Source organism: Mastigoproctus giganteus, chromosome 4 (assembly GCF_048544385.1).
Source record: "Mastigoproctus giganteus isolate SK-2022 chromosome 4, ASM4854438v1, whole genome shotgun sequence".
NCBI lineage: Eukaryota > Metazoa > Arthropoda > Arachnida > Uropygi > Thelyphonidae > Mastigoproctus > Mastigoproctus giganteus.
Window position 1 is genome coordinate 203,553,373 of NC_143578.1, and position 19,043 is coordinate 203,572,415.

Here is a 19,043-nt window from a genome sequence, read left to right on the forward strand (position 1 = left end):
AATGACTATGAAGACGGATAGAAAACATTGAAGAAAGAGAAGTAAGATTGGAAATGAGAAGATGCTGTAGGACTAATCAAATAAAATGCAATTCAGATGCAAATAATCAACAAGCTGTAATTAACGTGGAAGAGGATGACATATTGAAATGTGAGTATTACCATTGTGAGTATTGTAATGCAAGATATTGGGGACGTGAGTTAAACACATCAAATAAATACACTAAATGCTGTCATGATGGAAAGGTTTCACTTGACCCACTGTCTGAGACACCTACTCTATTACGAAAGCTGCTTACAGGGGATACACTTGAAGCAAATAACTACAGAGAACATAAATGAGAGTAGAACTCAGCAATAGCATTCGCATCAATGGGAGCAGAGATTAAATCACCGCCTGGAAATGGTCCATGCTGTTTTAGAATACATAGCCAGATTTACCATTTTAGTCTCGCCACTATATCCAAATGAGGCAAATAAGCCAGAATATGGACAACTATTCTGCTGAAGCAACGAAAAAATGGCTTGAAAAACAATCAAACCAAGGGTGTACGGCCGAAGTAATGCATCTATATCCAAAACGGAGGGTGCTGCAATATTTGTTGGAGAAGACGGGGAACCACCTGCAAATAGAGACATGCATATATCCCACAGGTGACTGCTGTAGAATTATATCACTGCTAAACAAGAATGGTGAAGACTGAAGGATCTAGATTAAACTATTTACACCATAATCAGAAAGATGGCATATGTTATGCCAGGTACAACTAGTGTGTATATATATTTATTATAATAAACGTATATATTTATTGTAATAAACAGTACTTTTAAATGAACAGTAACAAATTGAAGCAAAACCATACAGTATAAAAAGAAACAAAAATGGTGATTCACTTATTATTGAAACTGATGGCCAAAATTCTGAGACCAAAATGAGGATTCTATGGATTCTTAAGCTTGAAGAAAGTATTGTGTGACATCTGCTTAGCTTACTGTTTCTTCATTTTATAGAGCTCCTTAGAGCAATGAATGGAGTTTAACTTTCCTGCTTATGTATGGACTTAAGCAGCCTCCCTAAAGGAGATTAATTGTACTGAATTTCAGCCATTTTTTTTTAGGGAGGACATGTAAGGGTATTTAGATGCAAATCTTTTAAGCTCTCTATTCATTTACTATTTTATACTTCCCTTTAACCAATACTTGTCAATGCTTGCAGCCATAAAATATATATACAGTCTGTCCTCGTATAGCACGATAGTTGCGTTCCTAGAAACCCTCGTGCAATGCAAAATCGTGCAATGTAAACAACAGGCCCTATGGGAAAAGAAGGGTTAGGTGCCGACCACCCAAGATTGAACACACATTTGGAACTAAAACATTACCAAACACAATAAATAATCGGGTAATTTTAATCGTTATAAAATACGTAAGTATTTTATAACGATTAAAATACGTAATAAAAATAATATTATATTATAATAAAGTATTTTTAGTATTTTTTTAATACTAAAAAAGTATTTTTTACGGATAAAATACGTATTTTATTCGTAAAAAATTTATTATATTAAATAAAATAGTCGTAATAAAATATTGCTAATGCTTTTGCTTCTATCGTAAGCAAACTGTTTTTTGTTTGATTTTCTATCCAAACAGATGACAGCCGTTCCATCTCTTCCAATTCTTTGTGTCTTAATCTAATGGATTTTAATTACACTTTGAGTTGTTCCCGCTATGAAAGTTGTTTTTATTTTCTCTGCATTCTTTGTAATTCTCCGCGTTGCCTCATTTAGGTCTGTAGCATGTGCAATATCACATGGTCTTTCATTTCGCTCAAAGCGTTTCACAATTTCATATTTTTTCTCTATCGACAGAAGCGGACTGGCCATAAGCCTTACGGGGGAAACCACTGTGGGCCGGAGGCCGGTGTGATTTTGGCCATAAACCGTAGTATGAGGCCACTACAAATTTTCACGGGTAAGAATTTTTGACCCAGTCCGCCTCTGTTTATCGATATTGCTTCTTTTTTTTTCTCTCTGAATCTGCAGTGTCTTCACCAGGACGCTTCCTTTTCACACCTTTTAAGTATTTTACTAATTTTTAGGGAATAAAGCACAATTACAAACGAGGTGGCATGCTTGATACACAGAAACAAAGCTGCGCGCTTGTAGCAACTGAATAAACAACACCGTAAAGGCCGAGATACACTATTAACACCTCACATTTTACTAAAGCACATTTCTGGGGGTTACTACCATAAAACAATAAAAACAATTTCCAGTTGCGTTTCTGCTAGTGGAATCTGTTATAAACTGGTAGTAAACTCCATCTAATTGCATTTGCGATTATATCGATAGCTGGAATTGTGTTGGTTTTTACGTTATTATGGTGAAATGTGTTTCCCCTTCACTGATATAAAACACATAAATACATTTTCAGAATCTTCTTCGTTCCTATCGTGTTGCGTTCAGTTGGGGTGATTCCGCATTCGACTGCCATTTTTTGTAAACACAAAGGCGAATCGTGTATAAGCGAATTCGGTTCGTGTTATATAAGATAACGTTCCCCTATTTATAAATCGTGTATGATCGAATTCGTGTAATGCAAACACGTGTTATATGAGGACCGACTGTACCTGCAGGACAAAATCCACCGTGCTGTTTTAAACTTGGAAAAGTCAAGAACAGGCATTTCTTTAATTTTGTCTCTGTATGACTTGTCTTTGGTTTCCCTCTAAAACTAAACACAAGTCCAGTCACCTAAGCTGAGTAGGTTTTGACTTTTCATATAATTTACTAGAAGAGATAAAGTTTTGTTTTATAAAACAAAATAAAAGCAACATACTTTCTTCATATAAGCTGTTTGTACAGATTTAGAATGCCTGAGTATTTGCCAAGGTATTTTGGAAGCTCACATTCTTTGAAAAGTAGGACAACTTAAATATCTCTAAACATGTATCTGTATAAGAGTTGGTACATTTAATACTAAGGCCAAACAGTGTTACTGTAATTTCAACCTTGTAAAAGATAACACATTGTTCCTTTATAAACATGTTGTTCTTTAAAACTACAGATAAAAATGTAATGACATTGATGACAACCTTTATTTCAACTTCTTTAAATCTTGTATCACGTTTACATTGAGAAATTCTAATAAAGATTTTCCTACTTTGTTCCAATTTTGAATAATTTAAAACTCGAAATGTTCTGTTCCTTTAAAATATAGTTGCCTTCATGCTTCTCATACAGCCTGACTTTCTGGATCCTTTGTAATATTTTAACATGTTTCTCTGCTTAGAAAACAAGCACTATTTATCTTCATTTCAACTATAAACACTGACTTGGAGGTTCATGGTATCTCTTGGATTTTTCCAAAATATACAGGGTGTCCCAAAAAGGTGTAACCAATTTTAAATGTTTGTAACAAATGTAATTTTAATGATAGAAACACAAAACCTGCACTAAATGTGAGAAAAACAGTTGAAGTTTTTACTGACATTCAACATGTGCACCACTTGTCACACAAACAATATCTAATCGCTAATAAAGTTCATCCCATGTTTTTTCAAGGATGTCACGCTTAATCATGGTAATTGCATTTGTAATCCTGTGCTTTAAGTCTGCGATGTCTGCAACAGGGGTCTTGTAGACTGTGTCTTTGATGAATCCACATGAGAAGAAATCACAAGGGGATAAATATGGTGAATGTGGTGGCTACGCAATGGGACCATCACGCCCAATCCAACGGCCAGGAAACTTGTTATCAAGAGACCTCCTCACACTCAAAGCCCAATGTGGCCGCACTATCCTGTTGGAAAATAACCCTATTTGGCAGTTCATTCAACTGAGGATACACATAAAGCTCAATCATGTCCTGGTAATTATCTGCTCTCACAGTCCCTTCTTTAAAGGATTATTAGTTACACCTTTTTGGGACACCCTGTATAATGTGTGGCAATAATGTTCCTGGGCTGGCACAATAAAAAGGAGACAAAGTGAAGGAGCTCTAAAATGTTTTATTTTTATTCAAAGTAATCACCACTTGATTGAATGCACTTATTATACCAATCTAAAAGTTGCTGAAAATGCTGAAAAGAATCAGTGAAGTCATTCAAAAGCAATAATGTTCAGTTCAGTAACTACATTTTTTTTTATGTCCTCAACATCCTGAAATCTTTCCTTTGCGGGCAGGAAAAAGGAAGAAGTCTGCTGGTGCTAGATTAGGAGAGTAGGGTGGATCACTGACATGTGCAATGCCATGTTTCATCAGAAATGTCTTCACAAGTGCAGAATGGGCAGGGGCATTGTTGTGCAACAAGAACCAGCTGCCTTTCTCTCAAAATTTCAGCTTCATCTGGGAAATGCAATTGAATAATCTTTAAAGCACTTAAACATAGAATGTAGCACTGACTCTCGTTTCTTCAGGTACACCATGTGAATCACATTGTTTATCGAAAAACATGATCAGCATTATCTTGATCCTGGACTTCTGTAAATGAAACTTTTTATGAGCATTTTGAAGTCCACTACATTCTTCAATGTTTCGTCTCTAGGTAGTACTGAAACACCCAAAACTCATCTCCACTCCAATACAGTCATGGAAATTACGATTGTCGTGACAAGTCTGGATGAAGTCTTCACATGATGACATTCTTCATTGCTCCTGCTCATTTGTGAGGCTGAACAGCACAAATTTTGCACTTTCCCCTAAATCTTCATGCAATATTTTATGAAATATCTCCTTATTCATATCCAACTCATCAACCATCATTGAGGGTCAAATGAGATCTCTTGACACAATTTCCTGAGCTTCTGCAATTCTGTCCTCATCTCGAGAGGCTGAAGGACAACTACTTCTTGGGTCATTGCAAGCATCCTCATGTGAGTCTCTGAACCACTTATAACATTTAAACACATGGTATGGCTTAACGTTTTATCACCATAAACAGTTTCATACATTTCTGTTCAAGACTTTCCCAATTTAAAGCAAAATTTGATATTCATTTGTTGCTCCATTGCAAAATTTTGACATGGAACATTAAGGCTACTATGAAAACTGGTTGTTATTTGCAATCTGTCAGCATACTGGACAACCCCTAGTTTGAACTATAACATACCACTTCTGTTTCTTTTCAAGCTCACTGAACATGACTGCAATAGCACTAGTCCAGGAACTTTGTCACATATCGTAGGTAATAAAGGTTTTACTCTGTTGGTACCTCTCACCTGCACCTCTAAGCAGTTGTGTGAGGTGAGCATAATATCAATTATTTTGGAGCATATATGTGCCAGTGTAATAGCCTTGCCCATTGTTGTCCAGAGATATTAGTAGTGAACTATGCTCATATGCTAACAATAACATCATTAGAGAATAATTTTTATTATCTTCTTAATTTTGGTAATATTTTGTCAAAATCTGCATCTTAATAATGATTGTTACAAGATCCACTTTGAATACACTGTCACATGATGTCATAACTCAGACAGGAAATAGATGAAGGTGATACCTGTGTGAATCATGAGTTCATTGCTTATACAGCCTATGGCATGCACAACCCACATTCCATGGTCAAGTTATTAGACAAACCTAGACAAAACGTTGATTGATGATCGTCTTTTGTGTGCCACATGCAAGGAGCACTGATCTAAAACTTGGTGCATTATTGATGAAACTGATTCATTGCAGCAATGAGTGGATACCCTATAGACAAAACTAGGGATCAGTCAGAGACTCAAGTATATAGTAACCCACCAGGTGATGCATGCTCCTGATTCAGGCCTCACGAAAAAATGATCAAGTGTCAATTTCTCTGCTTCAAAATGACAATTTTATTAAGTGAGTATGTTGTCAAGGAAAACATTTTGTAATATGATAGGTGGACTGGAATGAGAGTATATCTACCAGGAGAAAAAATTGATGGTGTTACCAACACGTTGCCAGTTTGAAAGGGGGTTAAAGAGAGCATATTAATGCTCTCTTTACCTCCCCCCTATGGGTACAAACAACATTAACTGTACACAACCTGATCATAAATTCAATACCATACTAGAAAAATTGCACAAATTAGGTGTTGATAGACTCATGGATTAACTCAAGGGAATCTGCAGGCCTACTGGGGTAAACAAGACATAAAAAATTTAGCCAGGTGGGCTGAGAAATGGCAATCAAGGTTCAATATTGAAAAATGTATGGTACTGCGTATGTATGGTGTATGGTAAGGAGTAATTCCAGAAATAACTGGGTAGTACACAGTTGGTGTGTTATTCTAGGATCACCATTCCATATGTAATGCAGGTAGTGAAGAAATAAAAAGACCTAGGGGTAATCATACATCTGACTTTTCTGAGCAATACAGACAAGTGGCAAGGACAGCACATGGGGTTCTGTCAATGATTCACAGGAATTTTTACAGCAGGTACAATGAAATGAGATGATTATCCCATTGTATAAGACAATGGTTAGGATGCATCTTGAGTACTGCATGTGGATCTGATAGCCTCATTTCAGGATGTAGATAATGAAATGATTCTCTGCACTGATCCTGAAACAGTTCTCTGCACTGTTGGACCTAGTGCAGAGAACAGCAATAAATTTAGTCAAGGACACAAAAGGGTAATCTTACCATAAAAGACTTCAGTTTGGCAAACTGAAGTCTTTCTTCAGTTTTGTAGCATCTAGAAACTGGGTGCCTGCGAGAGGACCTGATGTGCTTAAGTCCATAAACGAACTAAGTAAATTAAATTTGGATGGCATCCTAACTCAGTCAGATGACACATAAGGGGGTAAATTTAAACTGAAATTTGTCCCATTATGTTGGGGGGGGGGAAAAAATTGACACTGAAAAAGAATGGTTGTAGGATAGATGTGTAAAAATTTACTTTCAGCCAGAGAGTGATTGATTGTTAAAACAAACTTCCATATGGCGTTCTGGAGCTGAGTAATTTGAATCAATTTAAAGAAGAATTGCACAAATTACTAGAGGAGGTGGACAGATGAGGTTGGTAAGCTTACCTACATGCAGAAGAGAGCATAATTATGATGTGGGGACTAATGTTATTAAATGAACACAAACTGACCATTTTTTTGGATAAATATAGAACCGTGCCGAAAAATCACCACGAGTTAGGTCAGAACGTGTACGTGCCTGCAATTCTGCCCAGATATGACGGGTGGGATTATATGTTGAAAGTAATACAGATAAACTCAAGACTTGAGGAAATCTGGAAGGCTCAAGGGAGGAAATTTTTTTTTTTTTTATCAGCTTGGCCCACAGTTGTAGGTAGAAGGAATCTATTTTGTCAAGATGGTATTCATCTGAACAAAGGTGGTGCAAGGATTTTTGCCATTATCACAGAGGGTATCTTAAGGATTCAGGGGAAACTGAAAGTTAGGAAGAGGAGGAAAATAATACATATCTGTGTTTATCTGATGATATTGGTCAAGTAATGCTTGCATCTACATCAAGAATTCTTTGTCTGTTGCCACTGCAGCCAATGGCACGATGTACTGTGGGTAGCAACATTTCCGATGATAGGGAAACAAACCTAAATAGCTTCAAGGATGGTGTCAAGATAGTAAACTATAGAAGAATACTTAGTCTTAACTGTGTCTATAGAATTGTCAAGAGTGTTGTCAAATAAAATGGCTGAAGTTGAACTCCTGGTTAGCACAGCTAATACTGATATAATAGGGCTAAGGGAAATGTGGTGCCACCCAGAAACTGGAGACTTCCATTATGGTATGTATAACGTATTTAGAAAAGACAGGAAAGTTTTTTTTTTTTTTTTTTTTTAAGGAGTATCGGTGACTAAGGCTATGTTGCTCTGTTTATTCAAGTTGCATGTGTTCTGAGGTCAATTTTCGATTTTTCTGGATGGAAAACCTGAGTTTCCGGAAGAAAAAACCAGTCATATCATCAAACCTTCCCCTCCTACTGACTTAGCAAGTTCTACTATTGAACGGATTCCATTTTCTGTCGGTTTGACCATATTTCCCGAATGAACTAATTCTGGCCATATATTTTTTCAACACGCAATTTTTTTTCCAAAATCAATTGTAATGATTTTCTGATGCAATGAGTTTCAAAGGCATTGATCTAACTAAAGAGGTTGTACTAGGTGCTACCACTTTACTACTAGGAACTTTACTTCAACGTTTCGATGACTTAAATCTTTTGGATGGTGTTGGACTTTATCCAATAGTAATAAAAGTTTGAAATCTAGATTTTCCAACAAGTTCAGTAGCACAGAACCTAACATAGAGATTTCCCAATTAAATTTTTTTGCATAACGATTAGGGAGCCAAAAGCAGGGATTCACAATAAAAGAATGGAAATGTTGAAAATTACATCCAACATAACAGCAGAGTTTTTCTCTGCACAAAAGCTTAAAAATACTGTGTTATGTGAGGTTGCCACAATTCTCTAACCGTGCTAGTCCGAAACCGTGTTATGTAAGTACCATGTTATACGGGGGTTGCCTGTACTGCATATGGGCAGCAGAGTAACCCCAGAGTAACATACCAACCGTGTGGTACTACACTCAGGGTAGTAGAGAATTAAAAGTACCTGAGGGTAATTGTTTGTTTGTTATTTGGTTTGTAGGAGCATTAGAAACTAAGGCCATATTGCTCCTTGGATATGCAGTGATCATTCCCTGACCTTTCCGCATCCTCCGTATTTGGTGGTCAGGGGCTCAAACCCTGGTCTAATCAAGAAGCGTGTGCTATGCACTGTTGCTCCTGCCCACCTGGCTACCGAGGCACCCTGAGGGTAATCGTGTAGTCAGATATGAAGTTTTTTGAGCAGTGCAGACAGGCTGCAAGAGTAGCCCATGGTGTCTTGTCAATGATATACAAAAATTTTGCTAGCAGGGATAAGGAGGTGATTGTCCCCTTGTATAAGGCAATGGTCAGGACACACATTGAGTACTGCGTACAAATCTGGAGGCCTCATTTTAGAAAGGATGTAAAGCTGCTGGAATGAGTACAGAGAAGGGCAATGAGATTGGTGAGTGGAAACAAGGGGTTGCTCTTAGAAAGAAAGACTTAAGTTCTGAAAATTGTAGCATCTGGACTAAGCACCTGCAAGGTGATCAAATCGAAGTCTATAAGGCCTTCAAAGGTTTGAGCAAGCTCAATGCTGATGGGACAAATTCAAACTTGAAGAAAGTGTAAACGTTCACTTACTATGGAAGCATGGTGTGAAGGTATACCTGGAATCTACATCAATAGAAATGTAAGAGGGAGAAATTTCTGAGAAGTAGAGCTGTATTAGTTCTTTCTTTCTCTCTCTCTCTCTCTCTCTCTCTCTATATGAAAAGGGGCAAACAGGTACCGTTATTGTTGCTTTTATTCTAGGAAGAAAAATTTAATAAGGTTAGTAAGATGGCCAAGGGCAGATCGGATTAAACAAGAAAAAGGGGAGGGGAAATGGGAGAACGTTTGAGATATAAGGGATGTTGAGGCCAGAAAAGCGCACAGTTTTTTGGTGAATTTGGAGTGGTGTTTTTAGGTGGTTGTGGAAGTCGAATGGAATATGGAGAAGTGTAGTCACGTGTAGGAGCAGCCGTGGAGAATTTTAGAGCCGTGGTCTTAGATAGTGGTGTGGGTTTAAGTTAAGTTAGAGGGGAAAAGACAGGATCAACTTTCGAAATATGGGTGAACACTGGGTCCAAAAGAAAGTTTTCATAAAGCTAAGGAACATTTTGGAAGCTTTGGGAATAAGAGAAAGGGTTGGAGATCTACAGATAAGAAGGGGGAAAAGCATAAGAGGCTCAAGAAGATTCGAAATGGAAGAAATACCACGCTTAGCAGACTGGTCCATCAGGGCAAACAAAGAAGGGAACTGTAAGTAGAAATTTTTCTAAAGGACATTCCTCTAAACTATTTTTCTGAGAAATAATAATAATTTGATAAAAATAAACCCTTAAGAGGCAACTGGTGTTCCTAAAAATTCTTGACTTTACAAAATAGTAATTAAAAATGGAATGAGGCTGAACTCTAGGAAGAAAGGTACTTTATGGTGATTGTAAGGGCAGTCCCCAGACCATAAATGAATAGAAATTTTGTTGTGTGATGAATAGTAGCTTGGATTTACTATGAATAATTGCTTGAATAATTTTAGAAATAGTACTGTATTGAAATTGATATTGTGAAACCCCATTAGTGTAAATTGTGTAATAAATGTTTCATTAAAAATTCCTTAACCATTAGTAGCATCTGCAGTGAGTTGTGTCACCCTACGGATTTGGAACTTCCATTAGCAGTCAGAAGCCCTAAAATCAAACACTGACTAAAATAGGAAATATTGGCTTTAGCTAACTAAATTTTAGCAATAGGTTTCAACCAGAGAGAAAAGGAGAACGCCTACAAAAGACAATTGCAGAATAGATGTGTGGAAATTTGCATTTAGCCAGAGGTGGTTGATAAATGGAATGTACTTCCATCTGTCGTAGTGGAGATGAAAACTTAAATAAGTTCAAAAAAGGCAGAACTAGACAAGCATTTGGAGCAAATGGATGGGTGAAATTGGAAGGTTTTATTTATTTATTTTATTTATTTATTTTTTTGGCTGATGCTATTAAGTTTGCTTTCTTTGATCATATGCCTCTCTACTAATGCTAACTTTGATTTTAATTTTGTAACAGTTGTGAATAGTACATGGCTAATACTAATTTCCTACTTTATCTTACATTTTTCTTGTTTGCATGATAGTAACAGAAATTCTTGAATTTTAGAAATAAAAAAAAAAATAAAAAAAATTGTTGAAATTTTATAGGAAATTAGTAAGTGTTTTACTAATTAATAATTTGCTATGTAACAAAATAAAATAACCATTTATTACTAAAAATTAAACAAAAAACAATAATAAAATTTTATTTTTCACCCATAATCAAGAAATAATTTTATTTAAACAGGATATAATTTTAAGTTTTGAATTAATAATACTTCTATTAATGAATAGTGTTTTTATTGACTGTGAATAAGTTTTGGCCTGTAAGCCATATAATGGATGAGCCTGGTCTGAGTGCTGATTCTTTTAACATCTTCATTTTTATTGGTTTTTGCATAATAATGCAAAACTCATCTACTATTAAAGCTATTTAAGTGTTCAAATATTTCTGGTACTTATTTTATATTTATCACTTGGAATCATACCTATTTTCAATATACTGACCTTGATTAATCTGATTTTCTTTAATTTCCTTCATTTGTGCCTTAAGACTACTTCGATGGGTCTGTTGCTCTTCTAATTGTCGTAATAGTTGGTCTCGTTCCATTTCCAGCTGTCGCACTGAAGCTGACAATGATGCTACCTGCAATTCAACATTAACTCTTCAAAGATTAACAGGTCTACACACTGGCTCTTTTCTTATGCATGATCAGAGACTAAAACTAAATACCTTTAGACAGTACAAACATCTTATGGTTCGATATATACACACACACACAAAATTAAACTGAATATTTTATTCCAGAAATCAAATCAAAGATTACACTGTGTTAAGTGCACAAGCTGTACATCATATATAAAATAAACTTCTGATTATCTGAAATAATCATGACAAGTGGCATGGATAATTCAATAACACAAATAATCCAAAATTAATTTAAGTCTCACAAATTTTCCGTTGTGGTTTTCCTAAAACATATATGAATGATTATCAGTGAAATGTGAGGGTGTAATAGAAACAGCATATTTATATGTAAGATGAACAAATATACATGTCAAAAAAGTTGCTATATTCGATTTTTTTGATGTACTTTGCTTGACTGATGAATCAAGTAGTGTGTAATTTTCAGTACCTTTGTTAAGTTATTGGAGAGCAGTTTTAATTTGTAAATAATGAATATGGGAAACAATAGATCAATTTCACATTTTCCACTCTTTGTCCTTATTTACATATTTCATAAAGCACAAATGATATACATGAACAATGTTAGGCTGACTTGGACTAAACCACAGACTGGATAATTTAGTTAAACAGTATGGTAGTGATAAATTATGGGATGATGATCTAGCGTTGTTTTTATGTGCATTTGCATATATATGTGCGTAAGCATCTTGTGTCTGCTATATATTGCATCACATGCAATATATAGCAGAGGTGTAAATGTTCATGGGGTGGGGGGACATGGTCATTTAATCTAGTGTGTCTTCACTATGCCTGTTCATCTGTCTGAATGTAACAGTTCTACTTCCAATGGGGGGGATTTATGAAATTTCATATTTGACTCTTTTAGATTTCTTGAGCCATCCCAAATTTCATTAAAATTGGCCAAATAAATATCCAGCAATCATTATTCCCCTCAACCCCATACATATAACACAGGCTATCTATATACTGTATGTTGCAGCTGAAGCTTGTTTTTTTTTTTTTTTTTTTTAGGAGCATTAGCAACTAAGGCCATATTGCTCTGGGAATATGCGGTGGTCATTCCCCAACCTTTCCGCATCTGGTGGTCATGGACTCGAACCCTGGTCTAATCAAGAAGCATGTGCTACGCACTGCTGCTCCTGTCCACCTGGCTACGGAGGCACTGCAGCTGAAGCACTGGATGGGTTTTCATTAAAAAAGGAATCAGGCAATTATTAGTTTAATGAATGAATGGACAATATGGTGGATGCAGAAATGAAATTTTTGCAGTTTGCACATAAAAGTCATTGCAGTTTGCACAAAAGTCATTGCAGTTTAAGGAAGTCGTGTTTCTTATCAATTTACTAAATACACAAATCCATTTTTGCTACTCAAATTAAATCAATACAAATCCATTTTTGATATTAATTACTACAGAATCCTAGAAAAGGAAAAAATTCAATTAATTTAAGAAATAAAAATTTAATCCTGTTGCTCCTGAAATATAATATGCTGTGCATAATAACTAACTTGTTTAAAGTATATGAAAAAACAGTGATTCCCTTAAGATATAGTTTACAAGCATCAAACTTCTGACAAGCAATCTGGTAGATTTATGGCAAGCTTTTGCTGATGCCAATGTTTATCTGGGAAAACTGTAAAATGCCTTTTTAGTTAATACACAAAAGACCATGTTCCAAATAAGTATACATTAAGAACACAATCATTTAGATACTTCTGCTCATGTTTTACAAATAACTAGGGATTAATTTGATACAAAAAATATTTCGACTTCCAATGATTAGACAACTGATGTTTTAGAAATACTTATACCTCCAATGAATTTATTGGAACCATGGAGCCCACTAAGCCCTCAAAACTGTATTTATTTACATCTGAAGTATGTTTAAAGGCAATAGCTCAATTGTTGCTCAACTTTTTACAGATTCTGTTTCTATGCTATGGCATGATGGAATTAAACATAACAATGTCCTTCTGGTCCTGATCAATGCACTTCCTTAAAAGAAGGACGTAGCAGTCCCTCTAAATATTATTTTCTGCTTATTGCATCACATGATTTATTTAGTGCATGCACCCTACGTAGTTACAGAGCAAGCAAGTAATTCATTTCTTTAGTCCTAAATCTTTTCACTAATTCATTTCCTGATGAAAAGTTATTGGTGTCTGATGGCAAAAAGGTTTTTTTAAAAAGCTCCACCATATCTTCAGGTGTTGAAGGAAATTGCACCTGTACTCTCACTGCTTCCTCATCCATTCTTACTAGGCAGAAAATCATGATGCACTGAAATCATTTCTGATGCACTTTTATTATGAAAAAAAATTTCTGACAAAGTGAAAGACATTGTAAACAGTGTCGACAAAGAAAATGTCTTCACTCTGCATTATGAGATAACTGATGCCGATGAGTCAATCCACAATTATCTCTCATTCATTCACTCACTTTTCAAATTTATTCAAAAGTTGTCAACTGAGAAAAGGGATGAGACCTTGGTGATATCTTTGCAAGTAAATAATGATATAATTAAACGTAGCCATGCCAAAAGCAATAAGGGTCATGCTATACATGAAAAATATGAGTGTCTTCTACCAAGCAAGACTTAGAGAATATAAATATCATTGCCAAGGTTACTGAAGGACATACTGTTGAAACTGATGTAAATCGAATTGATGTCAATAAGGTAGATTGAAGGAAGGAGGGGGCTGCATTCCCAAGAACTCAACTTATTATGTAGGTCTGCTCATTTATGAGCATCTATTGTCTTCTGTTGGTAAGCCTCAGATTCACTTAAAGATCTTTCCTGTAATCTGCTCCCAGCAGTTAAATTGGTCAGGCAATAGAGGGATAGCTACCACAGTGCAATATATAGCAAAGGTGTAAATGTTCATGGGGTGGGGGGACATGGTTCTGTTCTGATAAATTTATTTTTATAAATATTACAGAAAAAAACAAATAATAATAATATTATATAATAGTAAAGAGCCATTATATGTTATGTCTGAAATTTCTGTTAACAATGACTAGTATTGAAAGGTCATTTTGTAAATTAAAAATATTTATTATTTTTATAAATAATAAAGACTACAAAGGGAATTACTCTATAAAAGAAATTCTATAATGCAAACTAGATTAAATGACCTCGTCATGCACCAAAAAAAAAAAAAAAAACACATGCTAAAAGGGTATCTTAAAGAACTAATTGTTGATTTTGAAAATAAAGGCAAGAAAGATGAATTTTTAAATGAGAAGAATTTATAAGTTAACTTAAATATAACATTATAGATAGATTATTACATTCCTTGAATACCGCTTAATGTATATTATAAACAATACAGTGAAAAGTAAAGAATTGGCATTTCATGTTAATAAAACTAAAGTGGGGGAAGACCTTTTGGTGGTCTTTGCATTATTACATTGCTTGAATATCACTTAATGTATATTATAAACAATATGCTGAAAAGTAAAGAATTGGCATTTCATGTTAATAAAACTAAAGTGGGGGGGGGGCCTCTTGGTGGTCTTTCCATAAAGATCCAAAAATTATAGCTATAACACTGCAGGCAATACCTTCTCTGATTTTACGAACCCATGCTATAATCCTGTCAGGATTCTATTCTTAATGAGATGAACCAGTATCTTTTTCTCAGACTCCATAACTGCTCAGCAAAGAAGTCAAGCTCACTATCCAGTAATAGTGAGGGTGGTTGTTAAATTTAATGACACAGACTACCAGGGCCATGTTCCTTGTTGACAAGATGGGCGCACAGCTTCGTGGGTTTTCCCCCACCAGATATGCACCTTCCCATCCTATCGAAATAACTGGAAATGGAACTCAGACCAGGAAATCCATCTCCAATCATCCAAGGTCTAGTGCCGATGTTTTTTCACCCAGTTGAGGTGTAGAGTCCTGTGTCGTGGTGTTAGCAATGGGATTTTGGTGGGTCTACAGCTCCCATAACCCACTGCCGCTAAGGATCACCAGATGGTCTTGGAGATGTTTCTGGCAACTCCCTCGTTGTAGGTTGGTGGTGATTTGTGCCACTGTCGCTCTCCAGTTGGGTGAAACAATGCGAGACAGATGTCAACAGCCACGTTCATCCACCATCTTTTTCTGCCCACAGCGCTGTCCACGATGAGATGTTATTCCGGAAATGGCATATTCCCGATATATTCTTGATACCACCAAGTGGGGATAGTGCAATTTCTATACCACCACTGCAATTTCTATACCACCACCACTTATACAAATGCATCGAAAACTACTTATCAAATAGGAAAATTATAATCTTCTCAACGTACCAAAGAATCACCAGGTCTATCTACAGAGGTTGCCCCCAGAGTTCAGTCCTTGGTCCCTTTCTGTGGAAAATTGTCCTGGATGAGCTCCTTGGTAGCTATACCAAGCCTTTGCTGATGATGTGACCATCTCGATTGAGGCTGACAGCAGAGCTTCTCTCCAAGCCAGAGCAAACTAGGCACTTCAAATCCTTCAGAACTCGGCAGCCCTACACAAACTAAGACTCTCACCCCAAAAGACAATTCATTCTCCTGAAGAGATCACTGCAGCCTACTAGAAACCCCACTATCAAACTTCAAGGCCAAACCGTCAAGCTATTTTCTACGTTAAAACTACTGGGAATAGTACTTGACCCTAAGCTCACTTTCTCTCCGCATCTTGCACACCTCCATGCGAAAGTGAGAAACTACACTGCTCTCATTGCATGGGTGAGTTGTCGTGATTGGGGATTGAACCAATGCACCCTTACGGTTCTGTACAAATCAATCTTCCTTCCCTTCATAACGTATGGATCTGGGGTATGGTTTTGCAGGGCAACTCTTTACAACAACAAAAGTAAACTGGGAACCATCCAGCGCACCTATCCTTCTTACTATTACAAGGATATGCTGCACAGTTAGCAACCAAGCTCTTGGGGTTTTTTCGGGCATCCTTCCGCTTGATCTGGAGGTTAGTCGAAGTAACCTCCAGATCTATCCACTACTGTCTATCCAGGGGTATACCAGCAACTATCCTTGGATACTCCATCAATAACCTGAATGAAATCAGGCAGGAAAAGAAACGAATTGCCATCCTACTACTTCAGACTTGGCAGGACAGATGGACTGCTACCGACAAGGGCCCAATCACCAAGAAATTTATACTTTATGTGAATGCCGTATTTCCCAAATCGGTTCTCTCCTGGTCTTTATACCACCTACCTCATTATCGGACACTGATCAATAAACCATAAACTAACATACATGGGAATCATTGACAACCCCTACTTGCATGTGGTGAAATAGAAGACTGGAATCATCTAGTATATACCTGTCAACACTATGAGGACCTCCGCAGCATCCTGTTTACTCGTATACAAGATAACTCACTCTCAAGGAAATGAACACTTATTCATCACAGAAGAAAACTACTACTATGAGTTTACCAAGTTTGCACAAGCCCTCTTCACAAGACAGAGCACCCTATTGCCAACACAAAATAGGAACAACCCAAACATCTGATCCTTACCTAACTGGCCAACCGATGTTAACCTGGATAGGATCAACTGGCATAAGGCCACCTGATTCCTCAGTGGCAACTTACATGCAGCTCTCATGCTGTGTCTTATTTATCATCCTTCCCGGGTTCCCCTTTTCACCTGATGGTGCTTATTGCTCCAATGATAGCCTGGAGGATGCCTTCGCCTACATCCTCCATATTTCTAGCTCTACCCTCCTTTCTTGTGTACACTCTGTACTTCCCCGTCTCCCCCTTTTTTTAATATATATCCGTCCAGGAAGCTCAGGCGACCCTGGCGGAGACAAGCCAGAGAATGATGGGCAGCCTGGCTACCTCCTAATGGTGTGTGCGGGCAACGTGGAGTCCCACCAGGGGCCCTGCGGCTAAATGCCAGGACACACAACAGAACCTAATGCAATATGTCATATACAACACGCAACACTTTTCTGGCACTTACAGTAGTACTGTATTCCTTCACAGCGACCATATGGCACAGATGTGGGAAACCACAGGTGGCGCTTAACCCTAATACTATGCACACACCTCTGCAATAGAGTGACCGATGAGTCGGCCACCGACTATCATCCCTCTTTCAAAGTCAGTTAACTCACGACGTTTATGCATACTGACATTGAATTATCATCTACGTGAATGCAATGTACCTATATACCAGTCCAGCGGTGCAAGAGGGGTGACAGCATCATGTTACCCAGGAGCCCCACGAATTCTGTCCTTTCAGTATGTAATATAATGTAACGCATAATATTTTAAGAGTATCTATAGAATATAGGTGTAGATACACCATAGACAACTCAAAGAAAAAATTGACGCTGCTCCATGGAGCAGAAGGTGGATCCGTGAATATCGTCTTGCGAAATGAAAAAAATACAATTTAACCTTAATAAAATCAGTTTTATTTTATTTGGTATTTTCATTTACAATCAACAATAAAGGTTTGTGGTAACCAAAGTAGGATACATAGTTGAAACAATTCAAACTATTAACATTGTGATTGAAGACCAAGTCAATAACTGATTGAACATGTGTAGTATATTTGTAGGATCTGATGCGAGTTTAAGATCGAATGTTGATTCTATGAAATTGAGGAATGGATCATTTTCAGGTTTCTTAACGTCAATGTTGAAATCACCCACTAAAATTATTCGGATCTTTTTAAAATTGAATTTCCTTACAACTTTAGGTATGTCTCTAAACTTTGGCATATAAATCACTCAATCGGATATTAAGAAAACTCTAATCTGTTCCAATGTTGAATCAGGTGAGATGTAGAATGCTACAAGCAAAGTCTTCTGTCCATTTATTTCAACTTCAGCTGCACAAATGTCTCCACAATTATCTGTACCAATCATTTGCCATAGCGAATCTGCATCCACGGTAATGAGTATATTGTCGATTTGACTTTATTGTATATCGCAACAAAACCAGATGACACAGAAGGTCTTTTGAATTGCGTGATATGTTTGTATCCTCGAACATCAACATTTTCATTGTTTTCAAGCCATGTTTCATTTAATGCCAAGATCCACGAGAACTGGATCAGTCGTAATGTCTTCACTATGAAATTTCAAACTCTATGAATTCAACAATACCATTCTGAAACTCAATAAAGCAACTTGATCCCAAAATTGTAATGCAGTTGTAGTGTTTCCAAATCATGGTTATTCAAATGTTTCAATTCAGTTCGAAGATCTTGCATCTTAGGTGCGTTACAACCGTGAGCATGGTAGAGCGTAAAGTCTTCTTTCTGATTTCTGATGTACAGGCCATTGATGCTTCTAACTCTCAACAATGCAACGTATACCAGTGTCTGTTCGAGGCTTATCATAATCGAATACGATTTCTTTGAAAGTTCCACCCTGAGATTTATGAACCATCATGGCACAAGCTTCAACCAAAGAACATTGGTTTTTTATTTTGCTTTTGAAAGATACTGTGGTGGAACGTCTCGTAATCTGAGTCCAACCAGATTTTAATATGCCACGATGCGACAATATTGGCAGGCGAGACTTGAGACGACTTTTATTTCCAACATTCTTGCTTTCGAAATGTAACCACAAACTTTTGATTTCTGTTTCTTCCATCTCAACGTGCTGTAAAGTTCCGATCGATCCACTGACCAAACCATCTTCAACATC

The 19,043-nt window shown here is 36.7% G+C and overlaps 1 protein-coding gene across 2 annotated transcripts in view; it reads right to left on the bottom strand.

The window, feature by feature from the left end:
• The window catches only part of LOC150087336 (golgin subfamily A member 2-like), a 436,198-nt gene that overhangs the window by 88,877 nt on the left and 328,278 nt on the right, over window positions 1-19,043 (bottom strand). For both annotated transcript variants that reach the window (XM_090371141.1, XM_090371142.1), the window contains one exon: window positions 11,173-11,311. In XM_090371141.1, coding sequence (XP_090227267.1) covers window positions 11,173-11,311 — 139 coding nt within the window. The remainder of the gene's footprint in view (window positions 1-11,172; window positions 11,312-19,043) is intronic.